This window comes from Protopterus annectens, chromosome 3.part1, assembly GCF_019279795.1.
Source record: "Protopterus annectens isolate FY-2018-M chromosome 3.part1, PAN1.0, whole genome shotgun sequence".
In the NCBI taxonomy this organism is placed as follows: Eukaryota; Metazoa; Chordata; order Ceratodontiformes; family Protopteridae; genus Protopterus; species Protopterus annectens.
This window is the reverse complement of record NC_056732.1, coordinates 78517145-78543213: the sequence shown is the minus strand read 5'-3', so window position 1 is coordinate 78543213 and position 26069 is coordinate 78517145. Positions and strand designations below refer to the sequence as shown.

At 38.7% G+C, this 26069-nt stretch overlaps 1 protein-coding gene across 1 annotated transcript in view; it reads left to right on the top strand.

Annotated features, from left to right (window-relative positions):
- TMEM65 (transmembrane protein 65) overlaps window positions 1-26069 on the top strand; it is a 712146-nt gene that overhangs the window by 620470 nt on the left and 65607 nt on the right. The window contains exon 5 of the mRNA XM_044066591.1: window positions 25460-25502. Coding sequence (XP_043922526.1) covers window positions 25460-25502 — 43 coding nt within the window. The remainder of the gene's footprint in view (window positions 1-25459; window positions 25503-26069) is intronic.

Below are 26069 nucleotides of genomic sequence, written 5' to 3'. Positions count from 1 at the left end.
ACATCTAGAAAGAGGTCGAGGTCACCATCCCTTGGCTCCGTTCATTCGGCTCCAGCGTCTCCCTTGCTGTCTGAACGGAGCCACAGATCTCACTCCTCCAGGTCATCGAGGCTCTCGGATCATGACCTCCAGAGGGTAGTGAGTCGACTTCTAAAGTCCGAGGCACTGGCCCAAATGCTTCAGAGCCCGACTCATCAGTCGATGCCTCAACCTATTCTTCTAAATATTCCTCCTCCGACTCCTTTGCGCTCGGAGCCGGGGCGTCTCAGAACCGAGACTGTGGTAGCGTCGGAGCCGATACATTTGTCTTCGGCTCCGTCGTCGGCTCCGATTTCTTCTTTTGAAGAATCTTGGTGCCGGACTTCCCTCGTCGGCTCCGAGGGGGTGAGTGGCATCGGACCCTTGTCCGACCCCCCTCTCCCTCTCGGTGCTTCGGCGCTGGTGAGTTCGGCTCCGACATCGGCCTCGGAGCCATCTCTGTCGGTGCCGAGGGAGGTTCTCAGCTTCTTGGAGCGGGGACCTCTGGCTCTGCCTGACAGGGGTGCGTTCGAGGTCATGCGGAGTGTGTTGGAACCTTGTTCAACTCCACAGTCGGCTCCGTCCGTCCCTCCCTCTTCGGTGCCTCAGGTTATGTCTACTCACTCCCTCATCCCAGACCGCAGAGAGCCAGCTCCTCAAGAATCCCCTGTGGGGATCTCATCCTCTTCTGAGGCCTCCCCTGAATTGGCAGGGGAGCCCCCTAGGAAGAGAAAGTGTAAGAGGAAGCACATAGACTCACCTGAGCCTGTCACCTGTGACACAGATTTAGAGGATTCCGAGGGTTCCCGCCGTTGCCCTTGTGAAGATGTCTCCTTTGGACATTCTAGAGATCCTGAAACAGAGGGAAATTGGCCAGCCCTTAACCCTTCGGAGGATGAATCTGTGTATCTTGAGGCGTTTGGCTCTCGCCCTTCCACCTCCTGGGTGTCCCCCTTTGATCCCCTCATGCAGGTGGTGGCAAAAGCCTGGACGGCTCCTGACTCAGTGGACCCTACCCCAGGAGACCTTCTAAATTTATAACAGCACCAACTGACAAACAATTTCTGACCAAAGGTGTTTCTGTGGATGCTATGGTGGTAGCTGCTGCCACCAAGAAGGAACTAGCTGATCCTTCAGTGCCTGTTCATCCCCTAACAAAGAATCTAGGTCTATGGACAGGTATGGGAAGCGGATGTTTTCGTCAGCGACCTTCGCAATGCGTTCGCTGAACTACCTATGCCATTTCACCCGTCTCCAGAGAGACTTGATCAAGGAAGCGAGTGAGATGTTGAAGGATCCTACAGCTGCAGATTTTCAAGACAAAATGAACACCCAGCTGACTACCCTGAATTCGATAGCTAACTCCTCCATGCGCCTCCTTTCATATGCGGCTGATGGAGCGAGTAGAGCCGCAGGGACAGGTGTCGCCTTACGCCGGCATGCCTGGATGCGACTATGCAATTTTGCGGACCCTTTTAAAACGTCTTTCACTAATTCCCCGTTTGATGGATCATCTCTTTTTGGTCCTCAAGTGAAAGAAACCTTGACTAGGTGCGAGACGGATGGCAAAACTCTATCTGCCGTCGGAGTCCGTTTTTCTACTCCTTCTAGACCTTACCCCAAAGGCCAGAAAAGTGGGAAAATGTGGTTCCATAAACAATCTCAAGGGAATTTGCCTGACGACAGAGTCGGTTCCCTCCAGAGGCAGAGGAGGGAACAATAATGGTAGACGCCCCAGAGGCAGAGGGGGTCCGCAGAACCAGGGCAATCGAGAAACCTTTTCCAATAAGCCCTTTCAGCATCCCTGAGGTGTTGCCCGACTGTCCACCTTCGGAGGCAGTCGGGGGAAGATTGTCACTGTACCCAGAAGCCTGGCTATCCCTAACTCAAGACAAGTGGGTACAGTCCATCATTTCCGAAGGCTATTCCATTCCCTTCGTTCGCATTCCAAACCAATCAAAAAAATCCCTTCCAGATGTTCCACCCGCTCAAAGGGATCTTGCAGCTTTAGAAATTTCAAAGCTGCTTACAAAAAGAGCAATTCAGCCAGTTCCAGCAGACCAGCAAGGATCCGGAATCTACTCCAGGTTCTTTTTAGTTCCAAAGAAAACAGGGGACTGGAGACCAATTTTGGATCTCAGTATCTTGAACAAGTCAGTCAAGTAAACAAGATTTCGGATGGTCACGCTACAGTCCATCCTTCCCCTATTGGGCAAGAAAAACTGGATGTGCTCTATAGACCTTCAGGATGCGTACTATCACATAAAAATGAACAGACGCTCCAGAAGATTCCTCCGCTTCAGGCTGGGAACCAGTCATTTTCAATTCAGGGCCCTGCCCTTTGGTCTCACCACTGCCCCCCGGGTGTTTACCAAATGCATGGCAGTGGTAGCTTCTCACCTGAGACGTCAAGGATTCCAGGTGTTTCCATATTTGGACGACTGGCTCCTCACAGCTCCCACCAAGCATCTTCTTCTAATGGCCAGGGACTACACCTTTCGCATTTGTCAAAACTTAGGCATTTCAATAAATTGCGAAAAGTCTGTTTTGTCGCCTTGTCATACTATTACCTTCATAGGCGCAAATCTAGACACAGTCAACATGTCTGCGAGGCTAACAGATCAGAGAATAACAGACATACACAAACTGGTCTCGCTCCTCTTCAGCAGCAACAGAGTCAAAGCCAGGTTAGTTCTAAAAGTTTTGGGGATTATGGCGGCTGCCATACCTCTGCTTCCATTAGCCAGATTCCACATGAGAATCCTTCAATGGATGCTCTTCACACAATGGTCATACCAGCAACTTCCGATGTCCCACACCATTATGATTACGCAAACATGCAAGAATCATCTTCTGTGGTGGATGTCTTACCCTCAGCTCTTATTGGGAAGACCCTTTGTTCCTTCCCCTCCGGTTGCTACTCTGACAACGGACGCCTCCCTGATCGGGTGGGGGCATTATCAGGGCAGAACTGTCCAGGGCACATGGCAACCAGACGAATGCCACTTGCACATAAATGTTCTAGAGATGAGAGCAGTGCTTTTAGCGTTGCAAGCCCTTCAAGACTCTCTTCCCTTGGGAACGATAGCAATCCAGACGGACAATATGTCTGTAGTGTGGTATATCAACAAACAAGGCGGAACCAGGTCCTATCCCCTATGTCGAGAAGCACTCAGACTGTGGCAATGGGCGATTTCTTCTCAGCGGTTTCTGATAGCAACGCACTTCCCCGGGAAGTCCAATCAAATCGCGGACAAGTTGAGCAGAGCTATCCTCATGCCTCACGAGTGGTCTCTGAAAGACTCTGTTGTGAGAGAAATTTTTCTCAAGTGGGGTCAGCCTTGCTGCGACCTTTTTGCTACTCCCCAAAACAGCAAGTGCAGAGATTATTTCACACTATTCCTGTTACCAGACCAGCCCAGCAGAGACGCTCTAGTCCAAGTTTGGCCCCGGGGACTTCTGTATGCATTTCCTCCCTTCCCACTAATCTCTCAAGTGATACAGAAAGCTATCGCTCAGAAGGCCTTATTGATCCTCATTGCTCCTTACTGGCCTCGACAGGTTTGGTTCCCCTTTCTACATCAATTTCTGTTGGAGCAACCTTGGCATCTGGACCTAGTTCCAGATCTTTTGATCCATCAGTCGGGTCAGTTACATCGCTCCCTCCCTCTCTGAACCTCACTGCTTGGTTCCTCCAGTTCCAACCTTAGCCAGGCTTCCTCAAATATCTCACTCTGTTCGAGATATTTTGATAGCTTCCCACAAATCTTCCACTCGAAAGATTTATCTGAGTAAGTGGAAACGTTTTGCCTATTGGGCTCAAGGAAGGGACTCAGATCCTTTCACTGCTCCCATCCATATGGTTCTTGATTTTCTAGCTGAACTCTTTCATGCAGGTTCATCTCCTTCTACTTTCAAAGTTCAATTGGCAGCTATGTCTAACTTTCATGTAGGCATTTCAGAGTCTGCCATAATGTCCCACAAGCTTTGCAAAGCCTTTTTGAAGGGAGTTTTTCTACTCAGACCTCCTATAAGAAATCCTCCTCCTCCTTGGGACCTTAATTTAGTTCTCAGTTCTTTGATTCTTCCCCCTTTCGAACCTGCAGCTTCCTGTTCTTTAAAATTGCTATCATGGAAGACTCTCTTTCTGGTAGCTATTACTTCAGCTAGAAGAGTTTCAGAACTTCATGCACTCAGCTGTCGACCACCATATGTGTTGTTCCACAAAGACAGGGTATCTTTACGAACTAACCCGTCCTTTTTACCTAAGGTAGCCTCTGCTTCTAACCTTAATCAAAGCATTGACCTTCCTGTGTTTTTTCCAGAATATTCTAATAGGTCTGAACAAAAACTGCATTGGCTAGATGTTCATCGTCAGTTAAGGTACTATTTGGATAGGACCAAACAATTCAGAAAAACTGACCAGCTGTTTGTCTCTTATGCGGTAGGCAGAAAGGGACTTTCTGTTTCTAAGGTATCGCTATCTAGGTGGCTAACATCTCTCATTTCTATTGTTTATGAAATTAGACACCAAAAGCTGCCTAACAAACCTAAAGCCCATTCCACCAGAGCTTTGGCTACTTCTATAGCCTTCCAAGACAGACTGCCTATTGACACCATTTGTGCAGCGGCTACTTGGGCTACTCCTCACACTTTCATTTCACATTATAAGTTGGATTTAGCTTCTAGGCATAGAGCTAACTTTGGTTCCACTGTTCTCAAGAGTCTGTTCCGTTAGGCCACCCGGGACAAGGTGCTAGGGACGCGGTCCCATCCAGCAAGAATGAAGGCGAGATAGACAACTTAACATATAGAAGTTATGTTCTTACCATAACGTTCCATGTTAGTTGTCTTCTTCTCGCCTTCTTTTCGGCCCCACCTCCTTCCCCCTGGCCTGGACAGACCTGGAGGAGTTTGATTATGACCTCTCTTTCTACCACCTCTTTGCTATAGCTATATGCTCTGCGGTGCATATTTTCCTGGATCAGGCTTTAGGTCACCTTTCCTCTTTCCCTTTGTTTATAGAGGTGGACTCCCTTTCCAGTATTTCTGGATGTATTTTTAGCTGGGCCTAGCTCACAAACGAGATCTGAGGTAATTCACGCCTAGCATTGTGGGATATAGGGGCAGCCTCGAGCCGGTGGAACTAACTCTCGAGCTTTTAGAGTGGCCGAGTCGGAGCCGAGGTCGGCTCCAAACCCATCCAGCAAGAAAGAAGGCGAGAAGAAGACAACTAACATGGAACGTTATGGTAAGAACATAACTTCTATTTTCTTTCCCTGGGAAAGAAATTGGTAGGACAAACACACACTTTCAAACATAACAATGTAGGGGGCTTCACCCCCCCCCCACACCCCTCTAACTAAACATACCAACTCCGAGTTTGCACTGCGGTGGGGAAAGGGGCAAACACACGGGGATGGCCAAGCAATTTCTTTCCCAGGGAAATAAATCACTGTTTTGAGCATTCGTGTTTTAGTGAGTTCGCTCTTTGTGTTGCTGAAGAGGTGTTTGATTAAACGCCTCTTCGGTCTTATGATATAGACCCCTTTACCCATGGTGGTTGGACTTGTGGATGACTTGTGGATGAAATATGAATTTACCTACACTCTGCCAAGGTGTATTGCTGTAAAATTTTATACAAGTTTTTCTGTCAAACTTATTTGCGTCATACATAAGTCAGGGTATGGCAACCCATCAGGCAACATTGGCAAAAAGCAGCACTCCACCTTATGTTGTTTGGCAGTCCTTTGGGAACCAGCAGGAGGAAGCATCTCGATCAGTAATATGTAACCTTACTTTATATTATTTTATTTATTTATTTTTACAAAATTTCTTGCAAACTTGAACAAATTTATTTACTGTAATTAATCACAAGTATAGCACTGTTTTTAAAAATATACATGTGCTTATCCATTTGTCACAGTTATCAGCCCACTGTCCTTGCAGTTAGTCTACCTGACACTTAAATATTTTGCAGGAGCAGAATCATGACTTTTGGTACTCTCCTTGGTGAAGGATGCCTTTGCTGAAGCTAAGTAATATCCAAAACATTGCAGAAGAAATTATTTACGAAAATGTTTGTTTTTCCTGCCAATCTGATTCTGTAGAAATGCCCACTTAAATTTCTTTTGTTTCCACTGATGTTTAGAGTCAGCAGAGAAGTGGACATATGTGATGGGCAGCAGATCTTACTGATCTGTAATTGGCTGGAGCACATTCTCTAATCTCGGCCAGAATTAACTCATTTTCAAGTTAATCTTTGTGTATCTTATGAGATAAAAGTTCCCCCATTAAGTCTGTGCATGGGGTGTCGTTTCTCCCTCTATAAAATACATTTAGCTGAAAACACTGTCTGTAAGTTAAGTTAAAAATCTGGAATGTTCCTAATATACAAGATCTAAATGGATATTATTTTTGCGTCCTTCACGTGGCATGATGGGGTAGGTGCAGTCCATAGAATATGAAAAACTAACGGGTGTCATACTGTCAATATCTCAGTCTTCACAAGTCCATTGGTTTCTTCTGAACTGTCAAAAAAAGCAAAATGTTAATACAAGATAATGACACAAGCAATATACATTTGACTGTTTTGAGAGTGATGTCCAATTAACTTCCAGATCAATTTTTTATGTTATTTTATTAAGAAAATTTTTCGTTGTACAAACCATCAAAAGCAATATGGTGTTCTTTACATATCATCAACAGAGCAATAAGAAAACATCAAAAATAATAAACATAACTAGCAATAGTAATACAGTTAGCAGTGCTAGCAGTACAATGTATGTGTCTAGTTTCTCCTTAGAAATTACCGGAATTCTTGCAGACTGCATGGAAGGGGATTTTCTACTACTTCCCTAAAACTGTTGTGCACATTTACTTATTATATATTATACCTTGCTGTCATTCACCAATACTGTAAACAAAGCCTTGGATGCTGGTCACCCTACTTATTAATCTTCTTGGATGTAGTGAAGGCTTTCAACACAGAATCACATACTAAACTGCTAAACCAATTATCAAAACTAGATGCTCCCCCAAATCTCTTAAATGGTTTTCCTCCTACCTCACCAATAGGCAACAATCAGTATGATGGCAAAACGTACAATCTGATTATCAGGAAAATAGCGAAGGAGTCCCTCAAGGCTCTTTTCTAGGACCATTACTGTTTAATATCTTCATCACTGAACTTCACAAAGCCTCCCAACTAGGTAACCTTATCCAATATGCTGATGATCTGACAATAATATCCACCCTCAACAATTTCTCTGACCTCCTCACAGCTACTCAAAATGCTTTCACTTCAATAGAAACCTGGCTGAATAATTCGCAACTGCTGTTAACCCCCCCCCCCAAAAAAAAAAAAAACTTCTCTTATACTCTGCAAAACCACCAAATATACATTTCAAATTTTTTCTAAAGATAGGACTGAAATTGAAATTGTTATAACAGCTAAACTACTAGGTATGATAACAGATGACAAGCCTACCTTTGAGCCACATATTCCCAACAATATAAAAAAAGCACACTTTAAATTAGGCAAACTCTACCTTGATAAGCATACCAAAACAAAACTAGCAAGTACCCTAGTCATCCCTTCCCATCTGTATGGAAGTGCCATCTTTACTAACCTGCATTCATCCCTCAATAATAAACTGCAATCTTGCTATTATAAAATAGCTAAATTTGCCTCAGGAAGGCCTAACTGATCACACCACTGTGAAGCAATTACAGAACTGAACTGCCTTGAGTTCTCCATTCATCTCTTGTATACACAATTAACTCTAGCTCACAAACTAATTTTTAAACCCCACTACTGCCCAGCACTCCACTCAATCCTACAAATTTATACTCCTACATGGACACTTAGATCATCTGATAAACAGCTGTTAATTGTAACCTAACAAAAGATCTGGACAATGTTTGTACTCCCATAGCATTGCTAAACTTTGGAATTCCTTACCCTCCTGCATAACTCAAATAGAATTTCAAAAATCTTTAAATCAGCGCTAAAAACATATTACCTAAAAAACCTCTCCTGCCCCTGCACAGCAAGCAGGCCACCTTAAGCTGTTCCATCACAATTTAATCCCACTTTTCAATTGACTAATATCTTTTTAATTACTACTGCCCTTTACTGCTTGATGTTTTATGTAAAGCATACCTTTGTAACCACAGCTAAACTCTCCTTCATAATAGATTCATAGGTAGGTACTAGGCTATCGGCCCAAGGGCCTACGTAAGCCTAGATAACAAGGTTCCCTGGCTTATGCCACCCAAGAAAGTTATTTTCCTGTGCCACTGTCGAGCAGAGACACAGAAGTGATCCCCGGGGTGTATTTCCTATTTCCCATCCACTCATCAAGATTTTTCTTGAAGAGTGCTAATGAAGAACTTTGCTTGACATAGATGGGTAGCCTGTTCCAGAGTATGGGATGTCTCTGGGACAGGAATCTATCGCTCCAGCATGTCCTGTTTATTGTGGTGACAATGTGTAGGTCCCTAGAGCGTGTAGCTCAGAGGGATTGGGATTTCTTTAGGTGTAGCATGTCCAACAGCTCTGGGTTTGACATAGCTTTATATGTTAGGCAAAGATCACCTCGGAGTAGACGATATGCTATGGAGTAAAGCTGGAGTTTTTTTGAGGCAGTAAGTGTAGGGCATTTGTTTGAGGCCAGTAATCCTCTTTGTGAGGTACTTCTATGGCCTTTCTAGCTGCTGCAGATGTCTTGAGGTACATTCCAAAAGGGGAATTGTACTCTATAATGGGCCTAATAAGTGTTGAGTAGAGGGTAACAATGACCTCTTTTTTCCTGGATGAGAGCCCTTTTATGATGAGGTGTGCCACGTAGAAGGACTTCCTGACTACTGTGGCGATGTGACTATCAAAGGAGAGACTACTGTCCACCTGGGTCCCAAGGTCTCTTTATCACACATTCAGTGTTAAGTATATTGCTGCCTATGTGGTAGTTCATGGGTACAGAGTTTTTACCAAAGGGGATGACACTGCACTTTTTGGCATTGAGCTTGAGGCCATGGCTCTGACACCAGGCATCTGTCTCAGCGAGGCCCTTCTGTAGGATGTCCACATCATTTGGGGACTTGACTGTGGCTCCTAGCTTGCAGTCATCTATGAACTTCATTAGCCAGAGTCCTTCTATGGTAGCCTGTACTTCAGAGAAGTAGATACCAAACAGGAGAGGTCCCAGGACGGAACCCTGTGGTATTCCACTTGTCACTGCTTTGAGGTCAGATTTGGAGTCTGCAACTTTTACAGTGTGGGTTCTGTCAGTGAGCCAGTTGGCAACCCAACTACCTAGTTTAGTGAGTTTAGCTATAATTCCAGAATGGGGGATGGTGTCGAAAGCCTTGACGAGGTTAAGATAGACTGTGTGAACCACCTTACCCTCATCTACGTCTTTGGTGACTGCCGCAAAGAAGTCGATCAGGTTCAGGAGGCATGATCTGCCTTTCACAAACCCGAACTGGGTGGGATCCAGAGTTTGGAGGTTACCAATGTCTTTGTTTATGAGTTCCATGATGATACGTTCCATGGCCTTGCAGACCAGGCTCGTCAGGCAAATAGGTTGATAGTTCCCGGGATCAGTGGTGGCTCCCCCTTTGTGGAGTGGGATAACTGTTGCTGTGGGCCATTCAGTGGGCACAAAGCCTGATGCGAGGCTATTATTGGACATGGTGCTTAAGTGGGGAGCCAGTTCGTTCTGAAGTTCGTGTAAAACGCAGCCTGGGATGTTGTCCGGTCCCATGGATGCTGTGTTTTTGGTTTTAGAGAGTGCAGCTTTTATCTGCGTAGTTGTGATTACAGGGACTCTGCATTCTTCCTGTATAGATATGGGCCCTTTAGGGGGTGGGGGGGTAAAGTTAGCACTGAACCTATCTGCCAGGATGTTATCCTGAGAATTAGTGGTGTAACATAATCTTGTATATTGTAATGCGAAGACTTAATATTCTTTCTACTATACTGTTTGTGACATATTTTTGCATATATTTGTAACTAAGATTTGGACTTAATTTAGGCCAAGATTTAAGCTCTGATGGACCTATTGTGTACTGTAATCTTGTTTTGTATTTGCCATCTTTGCTGCCAAATATACTTAAACAGTATTTTTTTTTTTTTTGTAAATGTCTATTTTCTGTGTACTACTGTGGAGCTTTTCTCCCCGGGCCTCCACTGAAAATGGGTCAATGACCCAGTGGAGTTTCCCAGTCAACAAATGTCAAAAAATAAATAAATACCCACTTGTAAAAGTCATTAGGTAGTCCATCTGGACCTGGTGTCTTATCTTTTTTGTTTCTTTATTGTTGAATGCAATTTGAGGTCAGTTATGTATGGGTCTATATTGAATCAGCAAACGCTGATTCATCGACCCTATGTAAGCGAAAGCTTACAATCCCGAACACCCGGAACAGCAATTTTTTTCCCCAAGGGAAAAAAAAATCGCTGGGTGATTTTCAGGAGTTTGCCATTTCCTCCACTGTGGTGCGATCACGGAGTTGGCATATTTAAGTGGGGGGGGGGGCACAGCTCCCCCACATTAAATACAGTCTTAAGATTTTTTTTTATTTTTTTTTTGTGGAACAGCGATTTTTTTCCCTGGGAAAAAAAATCACTGTTCCGAGTGCTCGGGATTGTAAACTTTCACTTACATAGGGTCGATGAATCAGCGTTCACTTTTTTAAGCATTCATTGATTCAATATAGACCCAGTTATGTATTTATGTAAATAGGCTTGTTTCAAGCTAATCCTTTTTTCATTTCCTGTCTGTATGACCAAATGCGTCAGTCTCTTGTTTCTCTCTTCTGTATAAAGTATTTCATAATAGAGTTTGAAAGCATTTCTTATGGATTATACCACATCATTACCCTCCTAAATCGTCCATTATCAAAGGAATAAATGAAGTAGACAAAATAACCACAAATGGTATAGTGCACAGGCAAAACTAAAAACTTTGAAAAAAATTGCGCACCATGGTAGAGAAACAGTGTAAAATATACACAGTAGACTAACTCTTCCAACAGAAAAAAAATGTTAATAAAACAAAACTATTCACAAATAGTTTAGTGCTTTCACCCGTAATTAATAAAATTGGAGTAAAAAAAGACCATCTCGGTATATTTAAAAATGGGAAAACACATAATATCCATTTTCTATTTTCCTCAACTTTTTTATATACAAACTTTTTTCTCCTTTCAAAAAAGTGCACCTGCTCACAATGCTATAATATCATATTAAGTAGGCTTTATAAATATAATGCATTTGTTTTTAATTGTATATGTGTAATGTATATAAAACATTCTATAAATAGATAACATCATTGTATTTTTTTTATTTTTAATAATAAAGGTTTATAATTTAGCAGATCTCCTTTTTAAAACAGGTTTAATAGAAATAAATTAATTTAACCTTGGGGGTGGGTGGGTGCTAGCATTTAACCTTATTTGAGAAAGTAATTTCTTGTACTCCACTTTTGTTTCCCCATTCACCCCCCTCCCCCCATGGATTCATGGGCACCTTCACTATTATGCCAAACTTGAACTTACTAAAATTCTGACAGTTGGTAAAATGTTGAGCTCTCACAGTGGTTTTCTTAATAATATCATAGTTGTGCTCAAAAATTTGTTTTCTCACAGGGCACCCTGTCTTCCCTACATAAAAAAACTAGGGCACCCATTGCATTTTTCCACATGTATTACTCCTAGAGCTAAACTGTTTCCCCTTTCCATCAGAAGACTTATAAAAAACATGTTTCCAATGTTACTTTTTCTTTTTCTAAGATATACGTACTTTTTTACAATGGCCACATTTCTTTTTTGCCATTTTTGATGTTACTGCTGTTCTGTTGGACATTGAATACTTTATTCTTTTCTACCAGCCCTGCAAAATTTCTTGTCATCCTATATATGGAATCTGGTCTTTCTCCAACAAATTTAAAAATTCCAAGGTTTAGTTTCATTATAGTCTAATTTTTCTCAATATTACTGTTATGTTTTGATCCATCATGATATTGCACTGTATTATCAAACTGGGCTTTATCCCTTGTGAGAGATGAAATTTCTAAGCTGCCATATCTTGCACACCGAGAGGAGTTTATGTTTAGTACCTCATTGTTGGGTCACTTTGTTTACAATTGTCTGAGCCATTTTAGTGAGTACCCCCTCTCAAGAAACATATGATTCGATGTATCAATTTTAGTTAATAGTAATACCTCTCTAGACAATGACATATGGGCAATCCTGATAGTTTGCCCTTTTACCAAACTTTTCTTAAAACTAAAATAGTGAACGCAATGTAGATGTGTGTTAGTAAAGGTGGGCTTTCTATGTGTACTAGATACAAAGCCCAGATCAGAATGTTCAATAGTAGGATCTAAACAGTTTACATATCTACTGTTTAAGCTTAAAGTAAACTTTAAAAATTTTATTGTTGTATGTAATTGATAAATTCAATTACTAAAATTTCTGGGCCACTCCATAGGACAAAAATATTGACCAAGAAGCGTAAATATAGTTTGCAGTACTTACAGTATTCAGAATTGAAAATAAAAGTATTTTTCCATGACATTTAACACCAAGTTACAATACATAGAGACACCCATTGCCGCAGCCTTATTTTGTCTAAATATTTTTCCTTCAAAAATATAAAATTATTTTCCAAAACCATAGAAATACAATCAATAACCAATTTGTTGTCATTCATCTTAAAAAAAAAAACACTGGTCAAGCTTTCATGAATGAACATCAGTCCTTCATCCTTAGGTATGCAAGTGAATAGCCAATAATATTAACAGTAAGAAACCTCAGATTTTTATCCAATAAATTGCTTGTTAACATACCCAGAAACTACCAGCAATCCTTAAGAATATGGGATTGTTTATCAAAATAGGTTTAAGAAAACAATCCGCAAACACAGCCACAGATGTATTTTGGAACCCTGTGCACTGACAGTAGGATGAAAAGGGGCCTGATCTAAAATATTTTTATGAATTTTAGGAATCCTAAGTATGGTGGGTATCATAGTAGTAGACTTTATCAAAAAATGGAAAACTATAAAGTAATCCTGTATTCTAAAATAACTTCTTCTAGTTGTAAGTCTACCTTTCTACATGCTGTATGTGTACCTGATGTTTTAGAAACTTTTGTGTAAGTTTCAGTATCTTGTAAAATTTTAAATATAGCACCAGAATAATCAAAATTATTAAAGATGACCATACCGTTGCCTTAATCAGGCTTCATTAAACACATGGATTTATCATTCATATTAGAATTCAATAACTCCTTCTCATTTTAACTGATATTGTGATTGAAACAGTGCATCTTAGTTTGACCAAGCCATACATCTCTTTTTCACATGCTTTCTCAAAAGCCTGAGTAATAGGATGGATGGTAGGAATTGTTTTGTACACAAACCACTATCGATATTATGAGGTGCTGCCTTTATTGTATTTAATTCATTAAACCGTATGGCAAAATTTAAGTTTCTAGTGTGTATACCTTAAGTTCAATTAAATAATCAGCTATATCAAAATGTTTCTTAGGGATACACTTAAAGCTCTTTTCAAACAGGGAAAAATGGTTTAAGATAACATCTAAGTGGCTTGAGTTAAATACCTTAAACCCTTTATGTGATAAAACTATCCCATTATGTTAAAGTGAACAAACAGTGGATACTAAAACCAAATAAAATGTGGAAAACAGCCAGCAAATCCACCAAGGAAGCTCACAACAAGCATGACCAGCTCCAGAAAGGAAGCCCAAGAGTATAATGAAAAATATAATGACCGAAAATATTTTATTCAATTGATTGAATAAAATATTTTCGGTCATTATATTCTTGGGCTTCCTTTCCCGAGATTGTCTTGCTTGCTCTGAACTTTCTTGGTGGATTTACTGTTTGTTATCCCATTATGTTCTGAAACAATCAGGTTTTTCCCTTTCCCCTTCCCCCTTTTGGGATTCTTCTGTTGGGAATGGTAACCTTGGCTGACATACCGCTCTGTCTCATATGCACATTTGACAGAGTAGGGTCCTGTATCTCTGAGATGTTCTGAACAATTAGCTGGTCATCTCCGAAGAGGGGAAAATCCTCAACATTGTTTAATCCATATTTTAAAAAGACATCCTCACGTAACACACCTATGTCTGTAATTTCATTATCAGTAGAATTATTTTTTTTTTTTGCTTTTTAATTTCCACTTGCATAGTGTACAGTCTCTACTCTATTAAACTCTTTATGTAGTTGAGGACCCACCCATATGACTTGGCTTAATAGCAAACAGTTGATTATTCTTGTATTGCTTTTCATCTCTATCTTTTAACTTTCCTTCTACGAATTTCACTGCATTTCTTATCTACCTTTTCAAATACATTCTCATATATTCTACAGTATTTTTCAGACAGATCTGCTTTTATGATACTAATTACATTTTTTATCTCTTTAATAAGTTCATCATTCATGTTTTTATGTTTCTGTTTTATTAATTCCTCGAGCTCAAAACCATGGCAATCAAATTGATTTATAATGTCCAAATAAAAAGAATCCCCACTGTCCATTCCATTAAGAAATTTGAAAACTCTCAAGCTTTGTGGGACAATTTTCCTTTTTAAACATTCCACCAGATATAGGTTATCAAGTTGGAGACTTCTCAACTTGGTCAATTTATTTTCAAAGCTAAAAATATTTTGTTTTAAAAATGGAGATGAGTGAATAGTGTCAGTAACTTCTTGTGCAGAACTAATTTTGGAAAATTAATGTCTTCTCCAGCAAATCCATTAAATTAACATTGCGGTTGTTGTAAGTCTCTGTATTTTTAGATTTCATGCTTTGTTGGTTACTACAAAAATGTTACCTTATACAAGTGCTAGCCAGCTGTTCACAGCTAATCTTTTCCAGAACATTACTTCCAAGTTGAGTTAGTTTGGTCATATTGCCCAACAATGACAATGTCTCTGTAGCAAGGCATACACTTAAAATAACTTGTTCTTCACAGGAAGGAACCTGTTCAGTGTGTGTTACATAGTCACCGTATTCCTTTTACCTTTGGTTACTACTATTAGTAGTTCAGAATTAATCTGGGTCAGCAAGGAAACATGTTGAGTAAGTTAAGCTGGTCATGTCATTAGTCTGGTGAGGTCTCTCTTCCTCCTGCAATGAATTAATTAAAATGTTATTCACATCATGTTGATCCATGTTCTTGAAACCACCAACACCACTAAAGTCATAGAAACCAAAATAACCACAAATGGTGTAGTGCTCAGGCAAATAAAAAAAATGCAAAATAAATAAATAACTGCACACTATGGTAGAGAAATTATGTAAATTCCCACACTAGAGTAACACTTCCACCAGAAAACATTTTTAATAAAGCAAGACTTTTACAAATGGTGTAGTGCTTTCATCCTTAATCAGTAAAATTGGGCTTCATCAGAACAGTTTATTTCAAGCATCACTTCCACATCAGTGGCACACACACACAGTTTTCTTAAAGAAACAAGAAAAAGAAAAAACTTATCAAACACCAAGATTTATCAATTCCTACGTTTCCTAAAAACAATCTTAGTTAAAAATGGGAAACCACACACTACCCATTTACTATTCCCCGTCTTTTTTTTAATATATAATTTTTTTCCTCCTTTTAAAAAATGCAACCACTCACAATGCTAGAATAACATATTAAATAAGCCTTGCAGAATTGCTTTCAGTCATGTAAGATATATAAAAAATCTTTAAACAAATAACATAATTATAAGTTTTGTATTTTTAATAATACATGTTTATAGTTTAGCAAATCTCATTTTTAAAACAGATTTAATAGAAGTAAATTAATTTATGGGGGGGTGGACTCTGCTGGCATTTAACCTTAATTGCCAAAGCAGTTCCTTATACTCCACTTTTGTTTCCTGTGCACCCACATGGATTCATGTGTACCTTCTCTGTTATGCCAAACCTGAACTTACTAAAATTTTGGCAAGTAATAGAATGTTTGTTAGAGCACTTGCATTGTTTTTCTTAACAATAATATCATTGTGCTCATAAATTAGTTTCTTTCAAGGGGTACTCTTTTTCCCTACATAAAAATAAGGATACCCCGTACATTTAATCTCATATATTACTCCTGGAGTTAGTTTCCAATTTCCATCCTAAAGGTTATACCAAACATGTTATCCAGTGTTAAATTTTCTCTTTCTAAGATATAAGCACATTGTTTACAATGGGCTTGTTTCTTTTTGCCATTTCAGTGGTACTGCTGTTCTGCTGGACATTGTGTACTTTATTCTTTTCTACAAACCTTTTTAAATTTCTTGCCATCTTATTTATAAAATGTATTCTTTTCCTGACCCAATTAAAAATTCCAAGGCTTCCTTTCATTATAGAACTATATATGCTCTATCAGACCAGATGTCATCACTTGTGGGAGATGAAATTTCTAAGCTGACATATTAATTTAAACCTACACCCAACAGGGGTTTTATATTTAGTACCTCACTTTTAATTCACGCCATTTATAATTGTTGCAACAGCTTTTTGTGGATACCCCATCTCAGGAAACATGCTCTTCAATGTATCAATTTCACTTAATAATATCTCTTTAGATGAGGGCATATGGGCTACCCTGATAGTTTCCTCTTTTACCAAACTTTTCTTAAAGTTAAAAAGGTAAGTGCTATTGTAATATAAATGTGTTACTAAAAGCAGGCCTTTTATATATATATATATATATATATATATATATATATATATATATATATATACACACTAGATACAAAGCCTTTGATCAGAATGTTCAGTAGCAGTATCTAAAATGTTTACAGCTATATTGTTTAAGCTTAAAGTAAACTTTAAAAATTCTATTGCTGTATGGAATAAACTGATGAAATCAGTTACTAAAATTTCTGGCCTGCTCCATAGGACAAAAATATTGTCCAAGAAGCATAAATACAATTTGGAATACTTATAATATTCAGAATTGAAAATAAAAGTTCTTTCCTATGAAAGTAACACCAAATTGGCATTCATATGGGGGTATGCAGTGCCCATTGCCACACCCTTATTTTGTTTATATATTTCTCCTTCAAAAAATATAAACTTGTTTTCCAAAACCATAGAAATACTGTCAGTAATCAATTTAATGTCATCTGTCTTAAAATAATGAGTCAAGCTTTCATGACAGAGCATCAGTCCTTCATTCATAGGTGTACATGTGAAAAAGTCAGTAGCATCTATTATAAGAAACTTCAAGTTTTTATCTGATAAATCACATGTTAACCTACCTAAAAAAATCCCAGGAATCCTTAAGAATATGGGATTGTTTATCAAAAATAGATTTAAGGAGTTGATCTACAAACACAAGTAATGTATATGATTTGGAACCCTGTGCAGCAACAACAGGAGGAAAAAGAGGATCTTTTATATTTTTATGAATTTTAGGAATCCCAAATATGGTGAGTATCAATGGACTAGAATTAATTCAAAAAATAAAACACCAATAAAGTAATCCTATTTTTTAAGAAATTCTTCTAGTTATAAGTATATCTTTCTGTATGATATGTGTACCTGATTTTTAGAAACTTATGTATAAGCTTCAGTATCTTAGAAAATGTTAAACATAGCGCCAGAATATTCAAAATTATTAAAGATGACCACACCACTTCTTTTATCAGACGTCATTAAACATATAGATTTATCATTTCTAATAAAATTCAATATCTGCTTCTCGTTTTCACTAAGATTGTGTTTAAAACAACATTTCTTAGTTTTGACCAAGGCATAAATCTCTTCTTCACAAGCTTTCTCAAAAGCCTGAGTAATAAGATGGGGAGGATTAAAGGTACTCTTTTTTTTCTGCGCAGATCACTCATTATTGCTTTCATGAGGTGCTACATTTATTACATTTAATTCATTAAAATGTATAGCCAAATTTAATTTCCCAGTGTATGTCTTAAGTTAATTAAAGAATCAGCTATATCAAAGCTTTTAGTAATAAATTTAAAGCCCTTTTCAAACAGGGAAAATGATTTAAGGTAACTTCTAAGTGACTGTAGTTAAATACCTTAAATCCTTTATGTGATAAAACTATCCCATTATGTTCTGAAACATTCAGGTCTTTTTCCCCTTCCCATTCTCCCTTTTTGGGATTCTTTGTTTTGAATGGTAACTCTGGTTGATATATCCCTCTGTCTTGTATATACATGTTTTGCAGATTAGGGTCCCATACCTTTGTGATGTTCTGAATGACTGTTTAGTCCTTCTGATCTCCAAAGAGGGGTAAAATCCTCAACATTGTCTAATCCATAATTTAAAAAGACATCCTGACCTAACTCATCTGCGTCCTTGATCTCTTTATTAGTAGGCTGATCTTCCCTCTCCTTTCTAGATAACTGTGGCAGTTTCCCATTTAGTCTGGAAGTAGTAATCTTAGCCAAAATGTTAACATCTGTATTTAGCAAGGATTGTGGTCTGTAATTGGTCATATGTATAGTATCTGCTTTTTCCTTAGTAATTTTGTGCAGACTGCATGGAAGGGGAATATCTGCTACTTCCCTAAAACTGTTGTGTCCATTTAGTTTTTTTTTCCAGCCTTATATTATACCCCCATGTGTAAAAATCCATTAGGTAGTCCATCTGGACCTGGTATCTTATCATTTTTTTTAGTTTCTGTATTGTAGAATGCATTTCAATTTCAGTTATACTTTTATCTAAATAGCCTTGTTCCAAGCTAATCCTTTTTTCAGATCCTGCCTATATGAACCAATAGGTCGGTTTCTCATTCCCCCGCTTTTCTATTAATCATTTCATAATACAGTTTGAAAGCATGTCTTCTGGATTCCACCCCATCACTTTCACTCCTGAATCATCCATTATATTAGAAATAAATGAAGTAGGCCTCTATTTTATGTAGACCGAGGTAGTTACTTAAGCCTTTTTTGCCCCGAATAGCCACCAATAAGTACTTTTTGCCAAAATGCTTGTGAGGTAGTAAGTTGCAACAATTCACACTTGACCTTACTGATTTCAGGAAGGATCATACCTGCATTGGGTTGTGTTGGGGTAAGGGATTTTTTCAACTCTGCTACTTCTCCTCTTTCTGTTTAACTAAGTCTCTCGTATTGTTCCTATTCTTCCTTTCTTTTGGCATCAGCTAGGCTCTGGTGGCAACTTTAATAGCATCCCATCAAACTCCTCTTTTTGATTCTTTCTTCATTAAGTTGTTTTATATTGCTATTTCTGTAATTTCTGACAGTTTGTTTTGCATTCTTTGATTTCCATTTATAATGTCCCCACTGCCAAATGTTTTTTGTTCTGGTACCTACACCTATATTAAAAGTGATTTTTTTTTATTTTATAGTGGAGTGTTCATAAATATATTTGCCCATATTTTTATATATTTCATACTTGTGAGAAAATTGACCTTGGGCCAAGAAAATCTAGAATGCTGGCTTATTGTTAGTCATTTCTAGAGAAGGTGAAATGTCTCTGCTTCTCATGAAACCTCCTCCAAATATCTACTCAATTCCTCTCCTCAGTCAGTCCTGTAAGTTGTTTCTATACTTTTGTATGGCTTTCTTTCTTGACATAAAGCCTATCAAGATTATCTTCCAAGGTCACATTAGAGTCCCCTTATCAATTAAAGGTAATCTGGACTTCTTTATTTGTTGTGTATGTATTACCCAGTACAATACTGAGACTCTGAATTATACCTCTCTATATAACCCACCTGCAAATATTACTGATGATTATATATCCCTTCCTTCTTCCTAAAGACAGCTGCTGATGCCATCGCCTTCCCTATCTGTATACTTATAAACAGGTCAATTCAAGAAGGTTATGTACCCCAAATTTGGAAAAAAGCCTACATTATTCCCCTCCACAAAGGAAGTAACAATAACTAACATCTCCAACTTTAGACCTATAGCCATCTTATCTCCCATCTCCAAACTACTTGAAATATGCATTCACATACAACTACTACCATACCTCACCAACAGCCACCTACTAACCCCAACACAACATGGTTTCAGACCCAGTCACAGCACCTCTACTGCACTACTGTCCTTCCTCAAAACTTAAAGCCAGAGATTCTAACCACATTGTCTCCACCCTCCTCCTAGACCTATCTAAGGCATTCGATACCATCTCCCACTCCCTACTCCTGACCAAACTCTCTGACCTACATCTTTCATCCTCCTGTATCAACTGGTTTACCAGTTACCTTGCCAACAGGCAACAATCTGTTAAATGGAAGAAAACTACCTCCTCATTCCTCAACACAGTCACTGGTATATCCCAAGGTTCCATATTAGGGCCCCTACTGTTCAACATCTTCATTAACGACTTCCACCACAATATCCCAAATGCTAAAATAGTTCAATATGCAGACGATTCTACAATTATCTGTGCTGCAAACTCCATTCCCTCCCTTATAAAACTAACTCAAGATGCCTTCTCAACAACTGAAAAATGGATGCATGATAACCACCTAGCTCTAAATCCATCAAAAACCAAACTCATGATATTCACCCCATCCAAAAGCATAACTATCGACATAAATTATTTCCTTATAACCAGTCACAACAACACATCCCTAGAAGTTGTTTCCAGTGCTAAACTGTTAGGAGCTCTTATTGATAATCAGTTTAATTTTGATTCCCACATACAAACAAACATTAAAAAACACAACACAAACTTGGTATGTTCTATCGCCATATTCGCTTCCTTTCTCCATCCACTAGATTCCTCCTCTCTACCACATATCTAATCCTTTCTCTCCTTTATGGGGCCCCACTCTTAACCAACCTAAGATCCCCTACCAAAACAAAACTCTCCTCCTGCTACAACAAAATCGCCAAATTCACCACTGGGCACAGATCCTCCTCCCATCACTGTACTGCCCTCCACAAACTAAACTGGCTAGAGCTCCCCAACTACCTTACCTACATTAAACTAACTCAAGCTCATAAGCTCATTTTCAAGCCCTCACTCTGTCCCTCATTCACCTCAACCTTCACCATGCACCAACCTAACAGACCCCTAAGAACCAGCACTCAGAACCTAATTGAACTCCACAAACCTGCCCGTCCAGCAGGCAAACTCTTACTCTCTTTTTCCCCTGCCCGTCTCTGAAACTCACTCCCACCTCGTATCCGCAGCACCAGCAACCTTCCCATCTTCAAAACTCTACTCCACTCACATTTATCATCTCTCTGGGAATGCTCATGTTCCCATCCTGCATAACATCCCCAGCTACTACCTTACCTTCCCCAGTCTACAGTCACATCCCCTGTGGGAACACACACATTGTAAATAACCTCTTAAGTTAATATCTTCTGCATATACCTACTAACTATTGCCTTCATTTAACATTCCTTAATAAAAAAAAAAAATTTTGTAAATTGATATGAATTGTCACTATGCTTCACATTCCAGCTGTATTAATATTTTCACATGCTTATATGTACTCTTCTATTCACTTTTACAAACTATTACACTATTGTATTGTATTTTTTACTTTATTTTATTTTTACCTGATATTATGCTATTGTATTGCATTTTTTACTTTTTACTTTATTTTATATTTTTACCTGATGTTGTATCTATGGAGCTTTTCTCCCCAGGACTCCATTGAAAATGGGTTCACTCGGCCCAATGGACCATCCTGGCAAACAAACTTCAAATAAATAAATAAAATAAAATATATTCTCAATTTGCATGAATGACTAACAGAGTAACATGTCTACCCCTCTCTTACCTCTAACTGGCTTATAATTGCAAGAAGTTTTTGTGCATTAAATTCATGCATCTCTGACTTTTAGTTTTATTTCTTGTAAAAGAACCACTTTCTCTTCCTCTCTGTGCAACGTTTGAAAAACATGTTTTGTTGATAGGGTGAGAACACCTCCTCAGTGTTCTAATATATAACCTGATGTGCTAGAAAATCCTGTCCATTAGAGGTAAATATACCCACACACCCCCCAAAAAGTTTTTGTTGCTAGACTAGGAGTGTAAACTCCCTTGGGCTCATTTATGAAAGTTTTCCCTTTCCTACTGTAACTTGCCCTGAATGGCCTAAATCACAACAATGACACTTGATTCATCACTCATCTCTCTCACTTGATCCTTTGCAAAGGATTGTCAATTCCATTTATCATCCTATAATTTGTAAATTGGGTCTGTATTAGCAGAACGAAAACACTACTGAGCGAATCTCAGTTGAGCGACACATAATGAGCGAAAACCGCTAATTTCGAATCCAATAAACTAAACATGTAAACTTAAGTGTTTTATACAGGGTGTGCCCCCCCACTTAAATATGCCAAATCCGAGATCGCACTACATTGAAGTAAAGGGACAATTTTCCTATGGTGATTTCCATTCATTCTTGCGATATTAACGGTTTTCGCTTTTTATGTGTCGCTCAACTGGGATTCGCTCAGTAGTGTTTTCATTCTGCTAATATAGACCCTGTAAATTCACTCTGTCACCAATTCCTTAGAGGGAGCAAGAGAGAGGAAAAAAATCATGTTCTGATTCATGGGTTTTCCCATGTTTATCCAGTTTTCAATTTGTTATTCAGATTCTTCACTATAACAAGGATCACTTTTGTCATAAGAAAACCTCAGATGTTGAAATGTAAAAAAAAAACATCAGTGTTATCCCCTTACCTTGCAAGTAAGCCTTTTAAGCAATCTGGACCTTAAACTTTGGAGTTCTTCTGTGGCGTACCTTGTGAGTGAGTGCTTACAAGTCTACAAGTGAACCATCTTCAAAGCATGAAGAAGCACAGTGTTGTGAGCCCATTCCCTGTAATTTAAGCTGCTAAGCATTTTCCTGCAATGAGTATGAACTCTTTTGCAAAACAGTCATAGGAATAGAAAAAAACTTGTTAATCAATTACTAACATTCTTTAAGAATACAAGTAGAACCTTACAAGAGTTTTCAGCATGCTGAGAATGCTAGTTATATAAAATCTGTGGATATTAAGAATGACATAATTAAAACCATCCTGTTTAATGTATCATTGTGCCATGAAAAATGTTGTCATTCTTCAGCCAGTTCATATCCAGCAGAGAGTAAAAAAGAATGAATTTCCACCCTAGCAAGCAATAAAGATTTCTCTACATAGTCATAAAGAGAATGTCGAAAGCTCAATACCCATCTCACGCAGCCTCATAAAACCACAGTAGTTTATATATTGTGTAATGCTGTCATGCTGCCCATATATTTTATAAGCATATTTAGACATACCTGTCAAAACTCTTGCCCATCTGCTCAGTCTGTGGCAAAGCTGAGATGAATGCTTTTCTCTGCCATCTCTTGGCTCAAGTGGAGATCTGTCATAATCCAATTTGTTGAACCCTTCCTTTGACCAACAATATTAATTTACTGAATCTGAGTCACCTTGTGTTTTTCTTTCACCTTCTGTTTCTGTGTTTATCCTCATACCCTGCAGATCCCATAGAAAAACTTCTATCTCTCATAGATGATCTCCCTGTTTCCTCTTTTGGTCTTGCCCCATTACTTCAGCATAGGATTGTTTGTCAGAGTTAACAGGTTGTTTTCCATTCTCTGTCTCATAACTTATGTAATTCTAGTCTCTGTGTTGTTGTGGTGGAGTTTTTGGTCTGTCTCTGTCGGATTCTGTTCTTTTCTGCATTTTACTGACATCCAGCTCCATGTCCATAATCCCCAGTACACACGCAAGACCTCCCATGGAGTAGTCCTCAGTTTGTGTTTTCCCTCTTAAGATGGCCCAAGCAGCTGCTCTGTCCCTGAACAGCCAAAAAGCATCTTCATTCATAACTAAAACTGCTGGATACAGAAATGCAGCAGTAACGCTTCCCTGGTAAAACAAATGTCATAAGGCAGTAACGCCTCCCTGGTAAAACAAATGTCATAAGGCAGTAACGCTTCCCTGGTAAAACAAATGTCATAAGGCAGTAACGCTTCCCTGGTAAAACAAATGTCATAAGGCAGTAACGCTTCCCTGGTAAAACAAATGTCATAAGGCAGTAACGCCTCCCTGGTAAAACAAATGTCATAAGGCAGTAACTTCCCTGGTAAAACAAATGTCATAAGGCAGTAACGCCTCCCTGGTAAAACAAATGTCATAAGGCAGTAACGCTTCCCTGGTAAAACCAATGTCATAAGGTGGTAAAACAAATGTCATAAGGCAGTAACGCCTCCCTGGTAAAACAAATGTCATAAGGCAGTAACGCCTCCCTGGTAAAACAAATGTCATAAGGCAGTAACGCCTCCCTGGTAAAACAAATGTCATAAGTAGGACCAGGCTTTTCTCTGATGAAAAAGGGCATCCACAGATTTAATTTTGTAATGTTTCCATTCTATTCCTTTAAGCTTTCTTGACTAGGTGGCTAACCATTCCCTTGTTTTGAAGGAAACAAGTGCCATAAGTACATGCCTGAGCCTGCCTGCATCGTGGTTTGATTTACCCTGTGAATTCTGTCTGTTCTGTTAGAAAGTTCTTGTGCCAATTGTAAACTCTTTTTCATCTCAAAAAGCGCAAAAGGTTCTAATTCCTCTGTGGGAATGGTTTCTGGTATAGCAGAAGTGTGCACATTATTTCATCCAGAACAATTTTCTATATCATCTATTTTCTGTTGCAGTGTTTTTCTAACTTTTTATCGAATAAGTCAGTTTTTGCCTCTTTAGCTGCACTGATTTAACAGTGCTATCCATTTTCATCTCCAGTGTTTCTAATCTTCCCTACAGTGCTGAGATTCCCTCTACTTTCTGTTTTCTTCATGAAAAGTTGACATGTCCACAGCAAGCTAGGAAAGCTTCTCAAACATAAGGAGCATTTTTCCTTCAAGATTTGCCATTTTAAACTGCCCCATTGGTTCTGTAGCCACGATGCTTTATTTTTATGACTGAATTTCCAGGTGACTCACTAAAGTAATACAGTTATAAAATATGGCCAGCCAGTGGGTTCTGAGAGAGAACTATGCTGCCAATCTTGTCCTAGGGTCAGCCACGGCACCTCCCAACAATTTTTGTCACTTGTTTCTATATTGTATACCTGTTTCTGTGTCTGTCTTATCTATAGATTTCTAAAAGCAGCAACTACATTTTTAAATATTAATTGTTTGAATGATTGGTACTGTTGCACTGGAATATTTGTGCATAAAATGATGAGGTATTTTATTGTGGTAGGAGTCCTGTGGCCTGCATTGATACTCAGGGAATCATGCAGGCATGTTAGTTGTATCTGTAACTAATATTAAAGTATTTTAGAATTCGGGATGTCTAAGAAGACCCAGGTTCTGATGTTGAAGCTAACATTTCTGAACAGAGCGGTAACGTCACCTGTTAAATGTACTGGTTTAATGAACACAGCACTAGCTTCTGTTATCTGAGTTTATTTAATGGATTGCAGTAATTAAACTCATGTTTTTGTTTTTATTTTAGCTGCTGCTTTGGGAAACCTTGTGTCTGATCTGGCTGGATTAGGGTAAGTACTATATTCAAGACAATGTTTTCAATTTTTTGATATGTATATGTGAAGTGATGGTACTAAAATTATGCAGGGCATTATACCACAGTTCTGAAGGTGGCAGCAGAAACCATCTGCACCAGAAGGTACTTAGTTAAGTTAGAACTGCCAACAGCACAAAATTAGACCATACATAAAGCAGATTCCGTTATGATATATACATATTTATTCCCTCCCATATAGCAGTCTAGTTGTTTCTTGAAAGTTTTTAAATTAACAGATATTCTAATGTAGAGTGGGCTCAATTGACTTATAAAGTTATCTCTTTTCTTAGTTCTGTTCAGATTAACAATATATTGATAACCTCCATATCTTAGGTTGCCAGACGTTTCTCTTCAAATAAGTTTTAAATTGGACCTTAATTCATCATCTTTGATGTTCCTTTAAGCTATGCACAGTTTTCATCTAATGATTCTGTATAAAATACTGAACAGATTATTTATTTATTCTTAACATAATTTGTTCAAATATTTGACTTTTTTGTGTATCTTCTCAGAATTTTTTCAAAGGTAAGTTAATCAGCTA